The sequence below is a fragment of the Lissotriton vulgaris genome, chromosome 7 (genome assembly GCF_964263255.1).
Source record: "Lissotriton vulgaris chromosome 7, aLisVul1.2, whole genome shotgun sequence".
Lineage (NCBI taxonomy): Eukaryota > Metazoa > Chordata > Amphibia > Caudata > Salamandridae > Lissotriton > Lissotriton vulgaris.
The window spans coordinates 827,031,069-827,050,702 of NC_141695.1; the positions used below are offsets into that span (position 1 = coordinate 827,031,069).

Genomic DNA, 19,634 nt, shown 5'->3' on the forward strand with positions numbered 1-19,634 from the left:
AAAAAACACATGTGTGTGGTGTGGGACAGGCTGACATTCATTGCATCAAAGCTCACACTTTTATGCAGGAGAGCTACCAACCCTTATGTACAACTTTGGCTTGAAGTGATGTCTCATCTGCCTTCGTCTGGGAAATTGGTGCCATTGTGTGTGCTCCTGTTTTAGAGGGAACAGATGACAATATTTATTAAAGAAAAAGAAATTGAATAACATTTGAAACTGCTGGCTGGCAGAGAGGTTAAGAAGGAAACCTGGTGGATTAGCATGCTTATTGCTAGTAATGGCAATGAGTGACTGTATATGGTCCGAACTCAGACAGAGCACCGGACGCAGGAGGTGTTTAACGAGAGATCCGTTATTCTAGTGGAGCCCCAATGCCCTGGCCCGAGGACATGGCCTTGCATTTGGAGCGTATTGGTGATGTGTGGAAGGACATGGGTTACAGACCCGTGCCTGTTCCCCTCCAGGCTTCCATTACTTGGGCCTGTTAGGGGGGAATGAGTGAGTGTATAGCTTAATATTAATGTTTAGAGGGAAGTAGGCAATAACCCTCCTGCAGGTCATAATACTTTTAGATCCATGCAGTCCGCCACTATTACTTTTGCAGGCCTAGAAGGTGAGTGGCATTAGGAAATAGGGACTAATCCTTCCAAAGCTGACACACAATCCCGATGCTGAGAAGCGTCAATAAAGCACTATGTGGCATGTTAAAAAAGTTACAAATGTCTATTTAGTGCTACAGCTGGGGGAAGTCAGCAGTGCCCCCACATGAGAGGGACAGGCTAACATTCATTACATAAGAGCTCTCATCTGTGGTAGAGGCACAGGATAACATACATCAAAGTTCACATGTCTGTGGTACAAGGACAGGCTAACATTCATCATGGCAGCCTTCAACACAGTATCCCACCACACACTGATCGAAAGACTCCACCACATTGGCATCCAAGGGGACACGCTCAGATGGATCACCTCCTTCCTCACCGGAGGAACCTAGAGGATCCACCTCCCACCTTTCACATCTGAACCCAAGGAGATCACTTGTGGTGTCCCCCAGGGCTCATCCCTCAGCCCCATGCTCTTCAATGCATCTATGACCCCGCTGGCCAACATCATCAAATCCTATGGTCTCAACATAATTTCCTACGTAGGCTGCTATGCAGATGACACCTAACTCATTCTCTCACTCACCGATGACCCCACCACCAGAACCAACTTCCACAGATGCATGACAAACATCACCGACTAGATGAAGAACAACTGCCTGCAGCTGAACACAGACAATACAGAGGTACTGACTCCTGGTGGCCATCAGACCTATGACCTGCGCCCACTCCCTCCAAACATGCCAGAAACCTCAGAATCATCATTGACAACAAGCTCACCATGAAATCACAGATCAACGCCTTTTCCTCCCCCTGCTTCCTTACTCTGAGCATGCTACATAAGATCTTCAAGTGGCCTTCCCTACACACGAGACGCACCGTGATACAAGCCCTCCTCACCAGCCCACTGGACTACGGCAACACCCTCTACATAGAAATCGCAGCATACCTCCTACAGAGACTTCAGACCATCCAGAACACTGCAGCCAGACTCATCCTCAGCCTTCCCCGACGAACCCACATCACACCACACCTCAGAGACCTCCACTGGCTCCCCCTACAGAAGAGAATGCCAATTCAACTTGCTAACCCACACACACAAGGCTCTACACAACCAAGGACCCGCCTACATTAACCACCGCCTGAACTTCTACCAACCATCGAGAAGTCTATGCTCCGCCTCCCTTTCATTTGCCCATACTCCGTGCATCTACTGAAACAGGAGTGGAGGATGGTCCTTCTCCCACATAAAAGTCAAAGTCAAAGTCAAAGATTTATATAGCGCACTACATACCCGGAGGGTCTCAAGGCGCTTGAAGAGGGTGGGGAATTACTTGTCGAATATCCAAGTTTTAAGTTGCTTTCTGAATGCTAGGTGGTTCTGAGTGAGACGAAGGTGAGTGGGGAGTGAGTTCCAGGTTTTAGCTGCGAGGTAGGAGAAGGATCTACCTCCCATGGTGGTTTTGTTGATGCGAGGTACGGTAGCAAGGGCTTGGTTGGAGGATCGTAGCTGGCGGGAGGGGGTGTAGAAGGAAAGTCGTGTGTTGAGGCATTCGGGTCCAAGTTCGTAAAGTGCTTTGTGTGCGTGGGTTAGGAGGCGGAAAGTGATCCTCTTATTGACGGGAAGCCAGTGAAGGTCTTTCAGGTGACTAGAGATGTGGTCTTTATGCGGGATGTCTAGTATGAGTCTGGCTGATGCGTTCTGGATGCGTTGGAGTTTTTTCTGGAGTTTTGCGGTGATACTGGCATAAAGGGTGTTTCCATAGTCCAGGCGGCTTGTAACCAGTGCATGGGTGACCGTTTTTCTGGTTTCGGTGGGGATCCAGCGAAATGCTTTTTTGAGCATGCGAAGAATGTTGAAGCAAGATGATGAAACGGCGTTGACTTGTCTGTTCATAGAGAGTGAGGAGTCGAGGATGACGCCCAGGTTCCGTGCGTGGTCCGTCGGGATGGGTGCATTTCCAAGGGCCTCTGGCCACCAAGAGTCATCCCAGGAGGAGGGGGAGGTACCCAAGATAAGGACTTCTGTTTTGTCTGAGTTTAGTTTCAGACGGCTGTGCTTCATCCACTCGGCCACTTCTTTCATTCCTTCATGTAGGTTGGTTTTGGCGGTGTTAGGGTCTTTGGTGAGTGAGAGGATCAGTTGAGTGTCGTCGGCGTAGGAGATGATGTTGAGGTTGTGTTGGCGTGCGATGGCCGCGAGGGGGCTCATGTATACGTTGAAGAGGGTGGGGCTGAGTGAGGATCCTTGTGGTACGCCGCAGATGACTTCAGTGGCCTCTGACTTGAATGGTGGGAGGCGGACTCTCTGAGTTCTTCCGGTGAGGAACGAGGTGATCCATTCCAGTGCTTTTCCTTGGATTCCAATGTTTCTGAGGCGCTGTAGAAGGGTGCTATGGCAGACTGTGTTGAAGGCTGCGGAGAGGTCAAGGAGGATGAGGGCGACTGTGTCTCCGTTGTCCAGTAGAGTTCGAATGTCGTCTGTTGCTGCGATGAGGGCGGTCTCCGTGCTGTGTTTGGCTCGGAAGCCGGACTGTGAGGAGTCGAGGGATTTGTTGGTTTCGAGGAAGGCGGCGAGCTGGTTGTTGACAGCTTTCTCGATGACTTTGGCCGGGAATGGAAGGAGCGAGATGGGGCGGTAGTTTTTGAGTTCGGTGGGGTCCGCTGTGGGTTTTTCAGAAGGGCGCTAAGTTCTGCGTGTTTCCAGCTTTCTGGGAAGGTGGCGAAGTTGAGGGAGCAGTTGATGACGTCTCGGAGGTGCGGTGCTATGATGGAGTCAGCTTTGTTGAAGATGTGGTGAGGGCAAGGGTCTGTGGGGGATCCTGAGTGGATGGAGTTCATCAGGCGGATGGTGTCCTCAGTGGAGATTGGGTTCCAGCTATTAAGGATGTTCAATGGGGGTGAAGGTTCTGCAGAAGGTTGGGTGGGTTGGTCTCCGGGTCGGTTGTCGAAGCTGTTGTGGATGTTTGCGATTTTGTTGTGGAAGAACGAAGCTAGGGAGTCGCAGAGGGCTTGAGAGGGGGTGATGTAGTTGGAATTGGCTGAGGGGTTGGTAAATTCTTTGACGATGTTGAATAATTCCTTGCTGTTGTGGGCGTTGTTATCTAGTCGGTCTTTGAATGCGGCTTTCTTGGCAGACCGGATTAGTTGGTGGTGTATGCGGGTGGCGTTTTTGAAGGCGTCTCTGGTGCTGGTGTTTGGGTCTTTTTTCCAGGCCTTCTCGAGGGTGCGACAGAGTTTCTTCGATTTCTTAAGATCATCGTTGAACCAGGAGGCGTTTTTTGCTGCCTAGTTTGATTTGACGTTTTTTCAACGGTGCTAGGATGTCGGCGCTGTTGGATAGCCATTGGGTGAGGTTAGTGGCTGCTTGGTCGGGGTTTGAGGAGTGGGCAGGGGGGTTTTGAAGAAGCGATGAGGGGATCTGGTCTGTGGTGATTTTGTTCCAGTTTCTTCGCAGAGAAGGTTGAGGATGGTTGTGGTCTTATTGTAGATAAAGTGTACGCAGCTGTGGTCCGTCCAATGGAGAGCTGTGGTGTGACTGAAGGAGACATGTTTGCTGGAGGTGAAGATAGGGTCGAGTGTGTGACCTGCGATGTGGGTGGGCGTAGTGACAAGTTGTTTGAGTCCGAGGTTGGTGAGATTGTCCAGAAGGGAGGTGGCGTTGCTCTCGTTGCTCTTCTCCAGGTGAAAGTTGAGGTCTCCCAGTAGAATGTATTCCTCGGAGGGGAGGGCGTGTGGGGTGATAAAGTCAGTGATATCGTCGCTGAATTGTGCACGGGGTCCAGGTGGCCTGTAGAGGAGGGTGCCTCTGAGAGTGGTCTTGGGGTCGGTGTGGATCTGGAAGTGAGGGTGTTCGGCGTTGGCAAGGTTGACGTCTGAGCTGGTTGAGATGCGGATGGAGTTCTTATGGACGATAGCGATGCCTCCTCCTGTTTGGCCGGTGCGGTCCTTACGAATGATCTTGTATCCTTCCAGGATGGCAATGGTGATGTCTGGGGCTGAGGAGGCGTTCATCCATGTTTCAGTTAGGAAGGCGACATCGGGAGAAATGGTGTCTAGTAAGTTCCAGAGGTCGATGGCGTGTCTGTGAACTGAGCGGGTGTTGAGCAGGATGCATTTAAGGTGGTTGGAGTCAGATATCTGTTTTGTGTTCGTGGATGAGGAGGTTTTCTTTGTGCCGTCGAACTTGCAGGAGTGGCATGTGAAGGGTCCATGGGTGTGTCCAGGAGCGGCTTGGGCGCAGTTGGGAAGTCGGCCGGGGTTAAGGGCTAGGAGGGTGGAGGCGTCGTATGTGATGCGGGGAGGATGGGTGGAGCAGGGGCCAGGGGGACTGGCGCTGAGCGCGGACCAGGCGCGGACGGGCGTAGACGGGCTTACCTTTGGCGCACCTTCGGCGCAACTGGGGCGCAACTGGGGCGCAACTGGGGCACGACCGCTGCGCGTGAACGCTGCACGATTGTCCAGCTGTCATAAATGGAGGATGGAGGGGGGCGGAGCGTGGGCGGGGCGGCTGGGAAGCGGGAGCGTGGGGGGAGGGACGGGCTGAAGGCACAACCAAATGGCGATCGGTTAAAATACACAACACACAGGCTAACATGCCGATATTGGGCACAAGGAAGACAATAATTGTAATGGAAATGTTAAGTTTAAATTAAATACTCCCGTGGGCACTGCTGAGCACACAGGCACCAAATCCGGGTTAAGATTAGCAAAGTTAGACACTCGGCACAATCAGTCAATAAAACAACAGCAGTGCGAGGCGCTTGAGGAGGAGAGCAGCGCTACGATACCAGAAGCTGCAGGAGGCGAGGGGGAGCAACCGCTGAGTCCGGAGACAGGCTGGTCACAGGGCAATGTCGGACCGGACGGTGAGGATAGCCAGTGGGTGGGCGGGGCGGCTGAGAGGCGGGAGCGTGGGGGGAGGGACGGGCTGAAGGCACAACCAAATGGCGATTGGTTAAAATACACAACACACAGGCTAACACGCCGATATTGGGCACAAGGAAGACAATAATTGTAATGGAAATGTTAAGTTTAAATTAAATACTCCCGTGGGCACTGCTGAGCACACAGGCACCAAATCCGGGTTAAGATTAGCAAAGTTAGACACTCGGCACAATCAGTCAATAAAACAACAGCAGTGCGAGGCGCTTGAGGAGGAGAGCATCGCTACGATACCAGAAGATGCAGGAGGCGAGGGGAAGCAACCGCTGAGTCCGGAGTCCGGAGATAGCAATGGCTTGGAACAGTCTCCCCACGCACCTCTGGACCATCACCTCACTTCTGGAATTCCGACTGGCCCCCAAGACCTGGCTGTTTGAATAAGCCTCCAGGACCTGCAATCGCCCGGATACCCTACCTGGTGATTAGCCGCACTTTATACATCCTGTTTGATTGATGAATTGATTGATCACATCATAGCTCATAGGTATGTTGTAGAGGGACAGGCTAGTACACATGTCTGTGGTACACAGACAGTCTTACATTCATCACATCAGACTTCACATGGCTGTAGTGAGGGACAGGCTACCATTCATTGCAGCAGATCTCACTTCTGTGGCAGAAGGACTGGCTAACATTCTTTGCATCAGAGTTGACATGCCTATGGTAGATGCACAGTATACCCCCCAACGGCTGCTCCGTTATTGCGGAGGAGCATTGTCCCACTGCTGAAGCCATCGGACGAAAACCATTTTAAATAAAATGATACTAAAACAATTGTATTATTGTTTTATTTGTAATCACAGAGCTAACTCTTGGGGCAGGCCATCCGTTGACAGCATTAAAGCATGGATGAGGACTTCCATTACTTGGAATGTTAGGGGAGAAGAAGTGAGTGCAGAGCATTGCAGTCTACCTCTGGGGGAGTAGAGTATGACAGAGACCCCGGGGGGGGGGGGGGAATATGAATATGTAAACTGTGAGAGGTTGGATGAGTGCGTCTGTTTGAGTGTAATGCAGGAAAGGACGAGGACGGCTGTAGAGGTTGTAGAAATCAGCAGACAAGAACAGTTCAAATTAAAAATATAACTGCAGTACTCTTCCCAGACTCACCATCAGAAGAGAGGTATGCTATCCTGTGTGAGCATCCCTAAAGCCTGAGAGATGCCTTCTAGATTGTGAAGCTAAAGTTAATTGATATTATAGTCAGCAATATGTTCATTCTAGCGGGTCTAGGATGCCACTATCTGTAGGTCAATTTCCCATGACACACACTGTAAACACAGAATTCACTTTGCTTATTATTAATGTTTAGAGGAAAGAAGGCAATAACCCTCCTGCAGGTTTTAACTGCAAAACATAATATTTTCAGACCCATGCAGTCCACCACTATCACCTTTGCAGGCCTAGAAGGTGAGCACCGTTAGAGAACAGGAGCTCCCCCTTCCGAAGCCGACACACAGTCACCGGTGCTGGGAGGCGTCCATACAGCACTATGTGGCTTGCTAAAAAAGTTACAAATGTCTGTATTGTGATACAGCAGAGGGAAGTCAGCAGTGCAACCACATGAGGCGGGCAGGGTAACATTCGTCATATCAGAGCTCACATGTTTTTGGTGTGGGATAGGGTAACATTCATCACATCAGGGCTCACATGTGTGTGGTGTGGGACAGGCTGACATTCATAGCATCAAAGCTCACACTTTTATGCAGGAGAGCTACCAACCCTTATGTACAACTTTGTCTTGAAGTGATGTCTCATCTGCCTTCGTCTGGGAAATTGGTGCCACTGTGGGTACTCCTGTTTTAGAGGGAACAGATGACAATATTTATGAAAGAAAAAGAAATTGAATAACATTTCAAACTGCTGGCTGGCAGAGAGGTTAAGAAGGAAACCTGGTGGATTAGCATGCTTATTGATAGTAATGAGTGAGAGTAGAGCAGTGCAGTCTACCTCCGGGGAGTAGAGTATGGAAGAGACTCTGAGGGAGGGCGCACAAGAATATGTAAAGTGTGAGAGGTTGGATGAGTGAGTGTGTGCAGTATGTCTGTTTGAGTGTCATAGAGGAAAGGTAGGCTGTAGGGGTTGTATAAAGCAGCAGACAGGACCTGTTCAAATTAAAAATACAACTGCAGCCCTGTTCCCAGACTCATCAGATCAGAAGAGAGGTGTGCTATCCTGTGTGAGCATCTCTGAAGCCTGAGAGATGCCTTCTAGAATATGAAGCTGATGTTTATTCATTTTATAGTCAGCAACATGTTCATTCTAATGCGCCTTGGAAGCCACTACCTTGACACTCATTGTAAACACAGAATTTACTTTGTCTATTGTTAATGTTTAGAGGGAAGTAGGCGATAACCCTCCTGCAGGTTTAAACTACAAGACATAACATTTTCAGATTCATTCAGATCACTGACAAAGGGTTTCCATTTTGCAGACGTAGAAGGTGAACAACGTTAGGGCTTTAGCTCATCATTCCAAAGCTGACATGGAGGCATGCTGCTGAGAAGCCTCCATAAAGCACTATGCGGCATGCTAAAAAGGTTTTAAATATCTAAGGGGCACTTTATCAAGAACGGCATTAAACATTATCGCCAGTTTAGCGGCAGAAAACGACAGCTAAAACAGCGATAATGGCGGTGAATGACTGCAGATAGTCTGAGTGGGAGACAGAGCATAGGACGCAGGAGGTGCTTTAAAGAGAGATCAGTCACCCCAGAGAGAGCTCTGAGGTTGGAGGGGGCTTGCTGTAGCTATCGAAAGGCCAGTCGGTGTGGTGGGAGCACAAGTCACTATAAATGTACACAGTAAGATGATGTATTTGTATGTGATTGCATTCAGCACAGAGGTGCCAGCCTTATACAAGGCACTGCCTACAACAGCCTGCACTCCCCTCCCAGGCTCTTACCACTCATGGACAATTTGGGACATGGCCCCTCCTCTCTCACAAGAGTGTTGGGGACATCGGCCTACTCCATGGACTCTCATGAATGCCACTTATTGAAGGAGATCACAGGGTTTGAATAAATGGCCCATTCCAGAGACACCTTACTCGAGGGGTTAAAGGGCACCAAGGAAAGAACTCCAACCTCACAGAATTCATGAAGGTTCTAGATAAGTAGCCACTCCAACCAAAAACACATACATTTATCACACAGTGAATCGGGGATAGCAACAAAAAAAGAGTACAGAGATCACACAGGGTATGATCTTGCTCGTGAATTAAGCATTTGGAGGGCACACACTGCAAAAAGGACCATTTTCTACAGGATAGGAAATAGAACTGTGTCTTAGACTTTTGTGATGTACAATTAGAACCTATATTGTGGTGATTGTTGTAGTGTTACTTGAATCTGAGGAATATTTGTAACATAGAAATAGGTGACTACAGGGCGAACCTTAGGCATCTTGCTGACTGAAGAAGAAGGTAGGAGAAGGACAGGAAAGGTGGAGGAGGCTGATGGTGAGACAGAAGGAGAGTGAGAGTGTGTGAGATAGAGGGAAAAGGAATATCACTGTGTGCATGTGTTAGTTAGCGAGAGTGTGTGAGGTGATGGAAACAGGGCCTGTTCTGGGATTAAGAATTACAGATAGTCTGTCACAGCCAATAAGAATCCCACATTAGTAAGAGGTTAACAAGTCTATCAACAAACAGTATGCAGTTCCTTATGGGTGAAGAGAGGAGAATATGTTGTTGGGCAGCAACTAAGGAAACGGACGAGAGATCTGTTCCCTTAGGAACAGGAGCCCCCACACCCCCAGATGGGTATCATGCTTCATCATAGGGCATGTCCCTCATCAGGACAGCGCTGCAATGCCCGATAGGCACCCACAAGTGGGCTCGTTATCAAAGATCTTTTGTTCCAATGCCACATGTGAAGTGTGGGTGTAGGGCTGCTCATGTACATTGGTGTACTAACGTCAATGTGCTTGTGAAGGGGAGTGTTAAAATAGACTAAGTAGTCCTCCGAAATATGTTTGATCAGTGAGTCTACTTGTCTAGTTAAAACATGCTGGCTATCAGCAGAGGCAATAATCTCCGATAGCTTAAAGGGTCAACATGTTTCTTGTTGTAGGTTAAGTCCATAATGATCAGTTGGCAATTCGTCAGTACCAATTATTTCGAACTACACAGTGGTTGGAATTTGGGGTCATATCAAACATTATCCAATCACAAAGTAACCTAAAAGTGATGCGCCTTTATAGAGTGTTTTCTAAAAAGAAAAGGAAGGCCAAAAATAGAGTTAAAACCATAGACCAAGTTGCCTGCGTAATACAGGTAAACATAAACATATTCTCATTCTTAGGCCGGCATGCGTAATACTGTTCAACATGCTACTGTCAGTGGGTTTTTTTGTAAACAAACTTTATTCATTTACAGCTCATTAATCAGTACCACATTAAGGATGTAGCATTGCTCACACAGTGATGAAGTACTTAGGATCATTTACATAAATGATTATACATTCTTAGAAGCATCGTCTCATCTGATGTCTCCGCTTCTTACAGTGCTCCTGTGGTCATCCACCTTAACAACAGTTCTAGGAGATTTGTGATCTTTATCTCTACCTGGGGAATCAATTCCATAAGCATCCGTGCTATTCCTTACTCTTATCTATCCCAACATGCTACTGTCAGTGTTGGTGCTACTAGCACAGAGACAAGCAAAACACATAACAAACAAGTGGCACACTCTGGGGTAATGGCAGGCAATTCGATTTCACCCACAGTGTCACAAGGGGTAAAAAAAACTCCTCCAATTAGGGTAGCACTTCTGCCTCTTCGAGTGGGAGCAGAAGTAACGCTTTTTTAGCGTGCTAGAATGCAAGTGAATAGAAGCTGTAGTAATCCCGTAGTAGAAGTCTGGATACTGCAGGAGAGACTTGTAAACAAACCATATTGTGGTACTTACAGTGTTGCAGTGAGGCCTCCACAGAATGACCTACCCAATCTCTGCTGCCTCTGTAGTGGATGAGCGAGAAAACTGGGTGACTTAAAACCCCCTCGTTGTCAGAAATTCTCAGATGATTCCATTACACATGCCTGGTAAAGCTAGACTGAGACACAGAAGTAAGAGTATGGGCCCCATCTTAAGTGAACATGGAGTCATCAAATGTACTAGTAGACGCCTTCGATCTCTCTGGTAGCCAAAACATGTACGTATATTAGGAGAAGAGCCCTAAAAAAGCCTGGTCCTGGACCGGCTCTGATTTAGTACTGGCACGTGTAGGTCTCCCAATGCCGAACATGGGCATATGATCAGGCTACCCTGCGCTATGAGTGGGGAGGAGGCAGCGGAAGTGCCTGGTGTCTTAAGGGAAGATGTCTTGAGAATGCGGCATAGAAGAAGGTGCTGATACATGTATGCTTGTCGGCGCAGTCAAGAGCCAATCTCTGTGCGCCATCTCAAAAAGGGAAGCCGATTATGCATTGGTATGGTGAACATTGACACAATATGTATCAGAGTCAAACAGTTGTAGCCTCAGGGGGAAATGACCCAGAGTGCAATGGGAATATTCTTAACGTGGTGTAGAAAACGTTTCTAAAAATTGAAAAATTAGTAAACATTGGGCCAGATGTAGATAATCAGCATTTACAGATTCTAAAATACCGAATTATACCGATTCGGTATTTTAGAATCGGTAAATGCTATGTAGGTATCCAATCAGTAAATTGTACCGAATCTGTAAAATTCGGTAAATACCGAATTGGTATTTACCGATTCGGTATTCCCCATTCATTCCTATGGACCTTTAGGCCCATAGGAATGAATGGGAATCCTTAAGGCCCATAGGAATGAATGGGAATTACCGAATCGGTAAATACCGATTATGTAAAAGGGGGGAAACATTGAAGGGTGGGAGGGTGTCACTTTGACACCCTGTTGCACCCCTGATTGGTGTATGGGTGCACATGTGGCACACATACATACCCTAAGGGCATGTATGTCTGCCACATGGCACTGTTATTATTTGCATACATTTGCATTTTTTAGGGTTTTCGAAATTTACCACCAACTTGTAGTTGGTGGTAAATAACGAACCCTAAAATGGGAAAATCACTCATTTGAGTGCTCCCTACACATCAGGATTCGGTAATTTACTGATTCCTTAAATGACCGATTCGGTAAATTACCGAATCCTTAATTTAGGCCCCTACATATGAAAAGCCTAATTCCGGTCGGTAACGGCCGAAATTCGGTCATTTCGGCCGTTACCAACCGGAATTAGGCTTCCTACATCTGGCCCATAGTGAGGTATCCACTGTTAGGGAGCCTATGGGTATGAATGCCAAATCATTATCTCTGGGGACAATTGATGCCAGTACAAGGGTATTTATACAGTGAATGATGTCCATAATAACAGGAATAAAGGGTGCAATGGTCAGATGTGCAAATATTTTAGCTGGAGGTAGGAACTATGGTGACTGTATATCTGCTACCAAAATTGACTAGGCGCGTGCCATATAGTAGACAATAATGATACAGGCGGGCTAAATGTAGGGCAGTAAGTAAGTCTAATGTATATCAGAGTGTGCTGCTGGAGGTCCATAGGGTAATCCCTGTGTAGTTGTGTTCCACCATGTCATACGAATGAAGGTGCTATCTGCAAATGCCCTATGTGAACTAAATGTTGTTAGTGTGCATCAAACAGGCAGGACAGCTAAAGCCAGTGATGATGATGTGTATATAGTAGTAGTCGTGCAGTATCCCTGGAGACACTCATAGATAGCATTTTTGCTCCAATCAATTTCGTCGTTCAATCCTCTCACATGAGTGGACACAAAAAATTCTCTTTTTTTCCCTTCTAAACAGGGTGCCTTTGTTCATGCATGAGTGTGAGTCCAGAACAGTCCACTGTGTGTCATCAGCAGAATGTCCTTCAGTTAGAAAATATGTGCACATTTTGGTACTTATTCTCTCGCAACGGATGCTGCTGTGGTGTTGTTCTATGATGCATGTTTTGACCAGGATACTGTTCATCCCAATATATTTTTGGTTGCAGGAACATGTCACCGTATATATGCAGTTTCGAATGTTGCAGTTTGTGTGTGGTTTTTGTAGCCAAGTGTGGGTACTTGTCAGTCTAACCTCTTTGGTAGCTGTAATAAAGGCAAAGACTGCGCATGAACCACAGGGGACATGGCCTCTCTCTGGGGGTAGGTCCCATAGACATCTTTGTTCAGCTCTGAAGAATGTGCGTGGCCTAGAGTGCAAACGCATGTCTTTTGGATTTGAGGTTGCCTGTTTGTAGAATCCCCCAGTTTTTCCTGATAATTTTTCGTAATTTATTGGAATCAGGGGTGAATGTAGTTACACGAGTCAGTATGTCGTCTTGTGTCATTGTGCCTAATTCCAACAGGGCGTCCCTGTTGTTATTCCTAGTACATTTTCTGGCAGTTCTGATACAGTGTGAAGGATAGTCTCATGCCATCAGATTGTCGGATAGCATTTGTGCCTGTGTGTGTTGTCTTGTATGGTACTACAATGGTGACGCAATGGTAAAAAATATCCGTAGGCGAGGTTATCCCTTAGTGCTCTAGGGTGATGACTGCTATATAAAAGAAGACTGTTACAGTCAGGTTTTTTTTTAATGTGGACGTTTTTGGTATTACCCCAGATAATATTACAGGAAAAATGTAGGTAGGGATTCAAGGTGTATCTGCTCCAGAGGAATATGTTGGTATAGTAGAGGTTGGACTCATGAAAGAACGTGTTCCTCTCAAAGGCAGCCATATAGAGACATGCTAGACTTGGGGTGAATGAACTACCCATACAAGTGCCCTGGGTTTGGCGCTAAACTTGGTTGTCATATTGGAAAATATTCTGTGTCTGGGCGAGTTTGTGATAGAGTAAGAGGTTACAACCATTTTTTCTACAGCAGTGTCTGGCACTCAGACAACAGCAAATTGCCTCTGCCTGATCTATACATTTACTTAAAGGGCAGATGGTGGAAGTCAGAGCTGGGGATGATAGGCACACTCCCCTCTTTTTCTCTACTTCCTTTGAATGGCAGAGGTGTCAGGCCTCATGGGTGATTGCACCTCGGGATGCTGAAGATCATGCCCTGGCTCTCACCTTGACTAAGGTGAACCGGGATAGGTTATTAGAGTTCAGGACTTAGCTCAAAGTTGTCTACCAGACTGCTCCATTGAAGCCCCAATGTCTAGGCCAGAGGACTACATTTGGAGTGTACTTGTGATGTGTGGAAGAACATAGGGTACAGACCGCTGCCAGTTCCACCTTTGGACTTCAAGGGGAGAATGAATCAGTTTAGCGAAGTGGAGTGTGTTTGTGGGGGAGTAGAAAATGATAGGTGCACCTGAGGGAGGGAGTACAGGAATATGTAAAGTGTGGGAGGATGTCTGTCTGAGTGTAATAGAGGAACGGTAGGCTGTAGAGGTTGTAAAAAGTAGCAGGCAGGAATAGTTCAAATTAAAAATACAACTGCAGCCCTGTTCCCAGACTCACCAGATCAGAAGAGAGGTATGCTATGCTGTGTGAGAATCCCTGAAGCCAGAGAGATGCCTTCTAGAATATGAAGCTAAAGTTAATTGATATTATAGCAGCAATATGTTCATTCAAGTGGGTCTAGGAAGCCACTATCTGTAGGTCACTTCAATGACACACATTGTAAACACAGAATATACTGCGCTTATTAATAATGTTTAAAGGGAAGTGTGCACCAACCCTCCTGAAGGTTTTATCTATGTGACATAATATTTTCAGATTCAAACAGTCCACCACCAACGCTTTTACCGGCCTAACAGGTGAGCGGCGTTAGGGTACAAGCATGGTGCTGAGGAGCATCCATAAAGCACTATGTGACATGCAAAAAAAGTTACAAATGGCTATATTGTGCTACAAGAGGGGGAAGTCAGCCGTGCATCCACGTGAGAGGGGCAGAGTAACATTCATCACATAAGGGCTCACGTCTGTGGTAGAGCCACAGGATAACATTCAACAGAGTTCACAAGTCTGTGTCAGAGGGACAGGCTGTCTTATGTACAAAGACAGGCTAACTTTAATCACATCATAGCTCATAAGTCTGTGGTACAGGGACAGGCTAGCTCACATGTCTGTGGTACACAGACATGCTAATGGTTCACCTCCTTCCTTCAAAACTGCTCGCCACAAATTAAAATCAACACCTGTCTCTCGAAGCCAACAAAAGTCACAGTTGGGGTCCTGCAAGGCTCGATCCTCTCCCCGTCCCTCTTCAAACTCTTCATGGAGCCCCCACAATCACTTGTAAAGAGCGGGAGTGAAGTACCACCTTTGTGCTGATGACACCCAAATCTATTTCAAAATCAAGTCTACCAGCGACATCCAGCACCTCAATGTCACGGTAACCGAGAACCAATCTGGTTGCCCTAAACTGCCCCCTAGTCCTATCCGACTCAGTTAAGTCTCTAGGCATCACCCTTGACAAGAACTTATCAATGGAGGCCCACATCAAAAACTCTGAAAAAGGTGCTCTTTTCTCACTAAAACATCTCAAGAAATTGAAACCTTTTCTTCCCCATGATGACCTCAAGTCCCTAGTTCTCACTAAAATCGACTACGGGAACGCCATCCTAACAGAGACTTCAAAAGCTCACCTAGCCCCACTAAGGGCAGTGCTGAACATGGCCACTCTACTCCTATCTGGAGTGAAAAGATTTGAACACATCACTCCAGCTCTCAACTCCCTCAACTGGCTTCCCGTGGAAGGGGGTTGTATTTACAAGCTGACCTGCATCACACACAAAACCCTTCACTCTCCGACTCCCAACTACCTGAAGAACAAACTGGTAAGAGCAGGTCAATCCAGAACGCTGACAAGTTCCAACTCACTCCTTCTTATCCCTCCGAAACTGAAAAAGAAAACCACACAATTCTGATCGTTTCACATCCTGGGGACATTGCCAGAAAACAATCTCACTATAGTCCTCAGATGCAACCCCTCCTTCTCCTGTTTAAAAAGGGACCTGAAACTCTATCTCCTTAACAAATTCTTTCCTGACCCATGTCAACTAACCTAGACTACAATATCCAAATTGACTCCCTTCTCTCTGGACATTCAAGGATAGTGGTGACCGGACTGTGTTAACCACCTTTGTTTGTTTTCTCTCCCTCCGCTGCACTTTTTATCTATTTTTCATGTTGTATTTTTTATCTCTATTTTGTTTCCTTGCTGCCTTCCTACAATGTAATGCAATTTCCTTCAGTTTTTACGGTGTGTATGTAAAGCGCTCTAATACCTATGGGTCTAGCTAGCCCTATATAAAACGTTTAAAATAAATAAATAAATAATTAAATAAATAACATTCATCACATCAGACCTCACATGCCTACAATGAGGGATAGCCTAAAATTCAACCCATCAGAACTCATGTCTGTGGAAGAAGGACAGGCTAACATTTATCACATCAGGCTTCACATGCTTGTGGTAGAGGCACAGGATAACATTCAAGAATTCAGAGTTCACATGTCTGTGGCAGTGGGACAGGCTAACATTCATCAATTCAGAGTTCACATGTCTGTGGCAGTGGGACAGGCTAACATTCATCAATTCAGAGTTCACATGTCTGTGGTAGAGGAACAGGCTGACATTCATCACATCAGAGCTCACTCTGTGGCAGAGGGACAGGCTACATTTCAGCACATGAGAACTCACAAGTCTGTGGTGTGGGACAGGCTAACATTTATCACATCAGAGTTCATACGTGATAGCTTAGGACTCACATGGAACATTTGCAAGCAACTGGAGGGCAGTGTCACCCGCATCGAAAACTCACTCCTGACATGTGAGACACAGTCAGTGACAAACCCTGAGCGTGTCCAGGGTCTGGCAGTGGCACGCTCTGAGCATACCTCACTGTTAGAACGCCTGCGATGTCTTAACTACACTGCACGCTCAGCTTGTACCAACGCCACCTCAGATCGTGCAGGTCAGTTACTGTCGTGGTTGATATGTTAGGAGTAACCCCGGCATCATATATTTTCACTGTGCTCTCACACTGGACAGCGTCTCCACACTCAACATGAAATCCATGCTGAGCTCACGCGTCACTCCTCCTCCCTATACCAGTCAACCCTGGCAATCGAATCCGACCACCAAGGTGCCTTTTTTGCCACGATCGGACTCCCTGTCCTTACCCCAGAACAACGGGGGAGCTTGAAGAGATTTGTGAGGCCATCAGGGCCCTAACGTCGGGCAGGGCCCCAGGGCGCATGGCCTCCTGGCTGAATTTTATAAAGCTTACACTGCAACGTTTACCCCCTTACATATCTTGTATAATGAGGTGTGTGCAGCAGCCAGCCTCCCTGCATCATTATGTGAAGCCCTGCTTATTTCTCTGCCAAAAGCAGACAGAGACCCTACTGCCCTGGGATCCCATCGTCCCTTAGTACTACTAAAACTGACAAAAAAAACTGTCTAAGGTCTTAGCTGACCGACTGACTCCCCTTGCCCTGTCTCTGGTACACTTGGACTAGAATGGGTATGTCCCGGCCCGCAGCACTTCATTAAATCTGTGATACTTCTTCCGCATCTCCAAATACTCAGCCATTAGGTGGCCACACTCTGGGTGCCTGATACTAGACTTAGAGAAAGCCTTTGATTCTTTGGATTGGGAATTTCTTTGTGTGGCATTATCTTGCTATGGCATCAGAGATCGTTTCCTCTGAATTATTAGGCTACTCTACACTGTGCCGGCAGCTAGAGTGGAGATAGGCTCATATCTCTGAGACCTCATTGTAATATGCAGAGGCACCCAGCAGACCTGCCAGCTATCTCCGTTGCTCTTCTCTCCGGCTGTAGAGCCATTAGCAGCTGTCATTCGAACACATGGCCCAGAATGGGGCATTCCGTGGGGGGATGGGATATACACAATATCACTGTATGCTGTCAATCTCCTCCTGCACCTCTGTGACCTTCGGATGGACTCTACCGCGCTAGCTCGGACACTTAGCAACTTCACTGACCTCTCTGCCTTAAGGGTCAACTGAGCCAAGACATGTCTGTTCCCCTTTAATGCGGACTCCCCGCCCCCCCTTAAACACTCAGTGGCGTTCTCGTAACATGGCAACCATCCTTGTTTAGATACCTGGGGATTGGGATCTATCAACAGCCAGCGGAACTGTTGGAAGGTAATCTCAGAAGAGCTATAAAGGCAGTTTGATCCCGGATGATGTTCTGGCACTCGCTCCCCCTCTCAGTCATGAGACGAGTTGCGCTGCTTAAGATGGTGGTTTTGCCTCGCCTATTGTACTACTTATCCAACCTGCCCCTCTACAATGCACCCCCCATATTTTGTAAATTTGAGAGTGTCATGAGGGAATTCATCTGGAATAAAACCTGTTGTAAAGTGGCTCTCAAACAGCTGTATTTACCCATCGACCAAGGAGGACTGGCAGTCCCCAACATGGAACAATATTATCTCACCTCTCAGCAGGCAAGTGAGGCTCAGTGGGGCAACTATCTGACACTGCCACCTTTTCCCCAGCCTGGGCGCTTACAGCACCACTCCGACTGTTCCATCCCAGTTCTCATGAGAGGCCACCGTATCCATTGCTCCTGAGGGCCACACACTGTTGCTACCGGCGAAGCCTATAAATTACGTGTGCCACTGGCCCATATGCAGTGGCACTGTCGCTACAGGGCAGACAAGAGGCCAGGTCACCATTACGCCTGCAGAACTAACCACTTGGCAGACGGCAGGCATGCAGACATTAGGTAATCTCTACCAAGATGATGCGTTGGTAGAAGAGAATGGCCGGCCCACTTTCACCTCATCCAGCACTACGATACCCAGAGGGTATACCTTACTCCTGCCAAAATAAATAGATACTTTCGCTTCGCAGATGCTACCTACCCCAGATGTCACACACTACATGCTGATCTCCTGCACATGTTATGGGCCTGCCCGCTCCTCATCCAGTACTGGCAGGGAGCCATGACTCAGTAATTCTACTGTAATTCTACTGGAGGCAATCGATGCTGACATGGGCCAAGGCAGAGAGCATCGCACTGTGCACGGAAGACACCCTGGGACTTGGTAAGACCCCTATAGCCATCTACTGGGACACAGCCCTGCAAGACTTCCACAACAGGCTACACCTGGCACACAATGGCCCAGAACACACAAGGCAACAAGTGGGGGGAGGCAAAGAGAGTGGGCACACAGCACAATAGCAAACACAAGAGAGGGTAGCTAACATCAGCATGCTCGCCTCTCACTCCACCCACAATCTGATACAGTAGCTGCTTAGTAAAGTGTATGTTGTTAATATAGTTGGCGGGATGGAGGGAAGAGAAGGGAAGGGGGGATCTCGCAGATAGGCCATGTTACCCTTTTAGATCATATTTGTCCCATACCTTATCCTATCTGCCTCCACCTATTGCTGACACTGTTCAAGGAGAACTCGTTAACACAACTAGATCCCAGACTGCCTAAAAGAAGTGCAGGTAACACCCATTTTAAAACAAAATGAATGCATACAGGGCTGATCTTAAGAACTTCCTCCCTATCTCGAAGATCCCAGACTGCCTAAAAGAAGTGCAGGTAACACCCATTTTAAAACAAAATTAATGCAAACAGGGCTGATCTTAAGAACTTCCTCCCTATCTCGACATCCCCACCCTGATGAAACTTCTAGAAAAGTGTGTGCATTTGAAACTCTGCTTCCACATTGAGAAATTCCAACTTTTAGATCATCATTCAGGCTTTCGGAGGGATCACAGAATGGAATCGGCACTCATTCACAATATGGATGACATTTTAAAAATGCTAGACTAAAATGAATCATTCCTCTTGATTCTCCTTGACGTATCATAATCCTTTGTCACTGTTAAACACTCTCCATTCTAGAACGCAGGATGGGCCTTTCAGGGCCAGTACTTCAATAGTTTACATCTTTCCTTCACAACAGATCCCAACGAGTGAAGGTGAACCAATTAGTATCTCAGCCCTCTACCGTTGCTATGGGGGTTCCTCAAGGGTCCGCCCTCTCAACCATTCTCTTCAACTTATTCTTGGAACTTCTAGCTAATGCTCTGAACTCCACAAACATTCTTTTCCACATGTTTGCAGATGACACCAAAC

At 47.2% G+C, this 19,634-nt stretch overlaps 1 protein-coding gene across 12 annotated transcripts in view; it reads right to left on the reverse strand.

Annotated features, from left to right (window-relative positions):
- The window catches only part of LOC147702483 (uncharacterized), a 203,202-nt gene that overhangs the window by 86,026 nt on the left and 97,542 nt on the right, over positions 1-19,634 (reverse strand). For 10 of the 12 annotated variants that reach the window (XM_086931113.1, XM_086931114.1, XM_086931109.1 and 7 more), the window contains 2 exons: positions 7,272-7,346; positions 82-156 (listed from right to left, as the gene is read on the reverse strand). The exons of 1 other annotated variant lie outside the window; for it this stretch is intronic. In XM_086931113.1, coding sequence (XP_086787239.1) covers positions 82-156; positions 7,272-7,346 — 150 coding nt within the window. The remainder of the gene's footprint in view (positions 1-81; positions 157-7,271; positions 7,347-19,634) is intronic. One more of the 12 variants, XM_086931106.1, reaches the window with a different exon arrangement.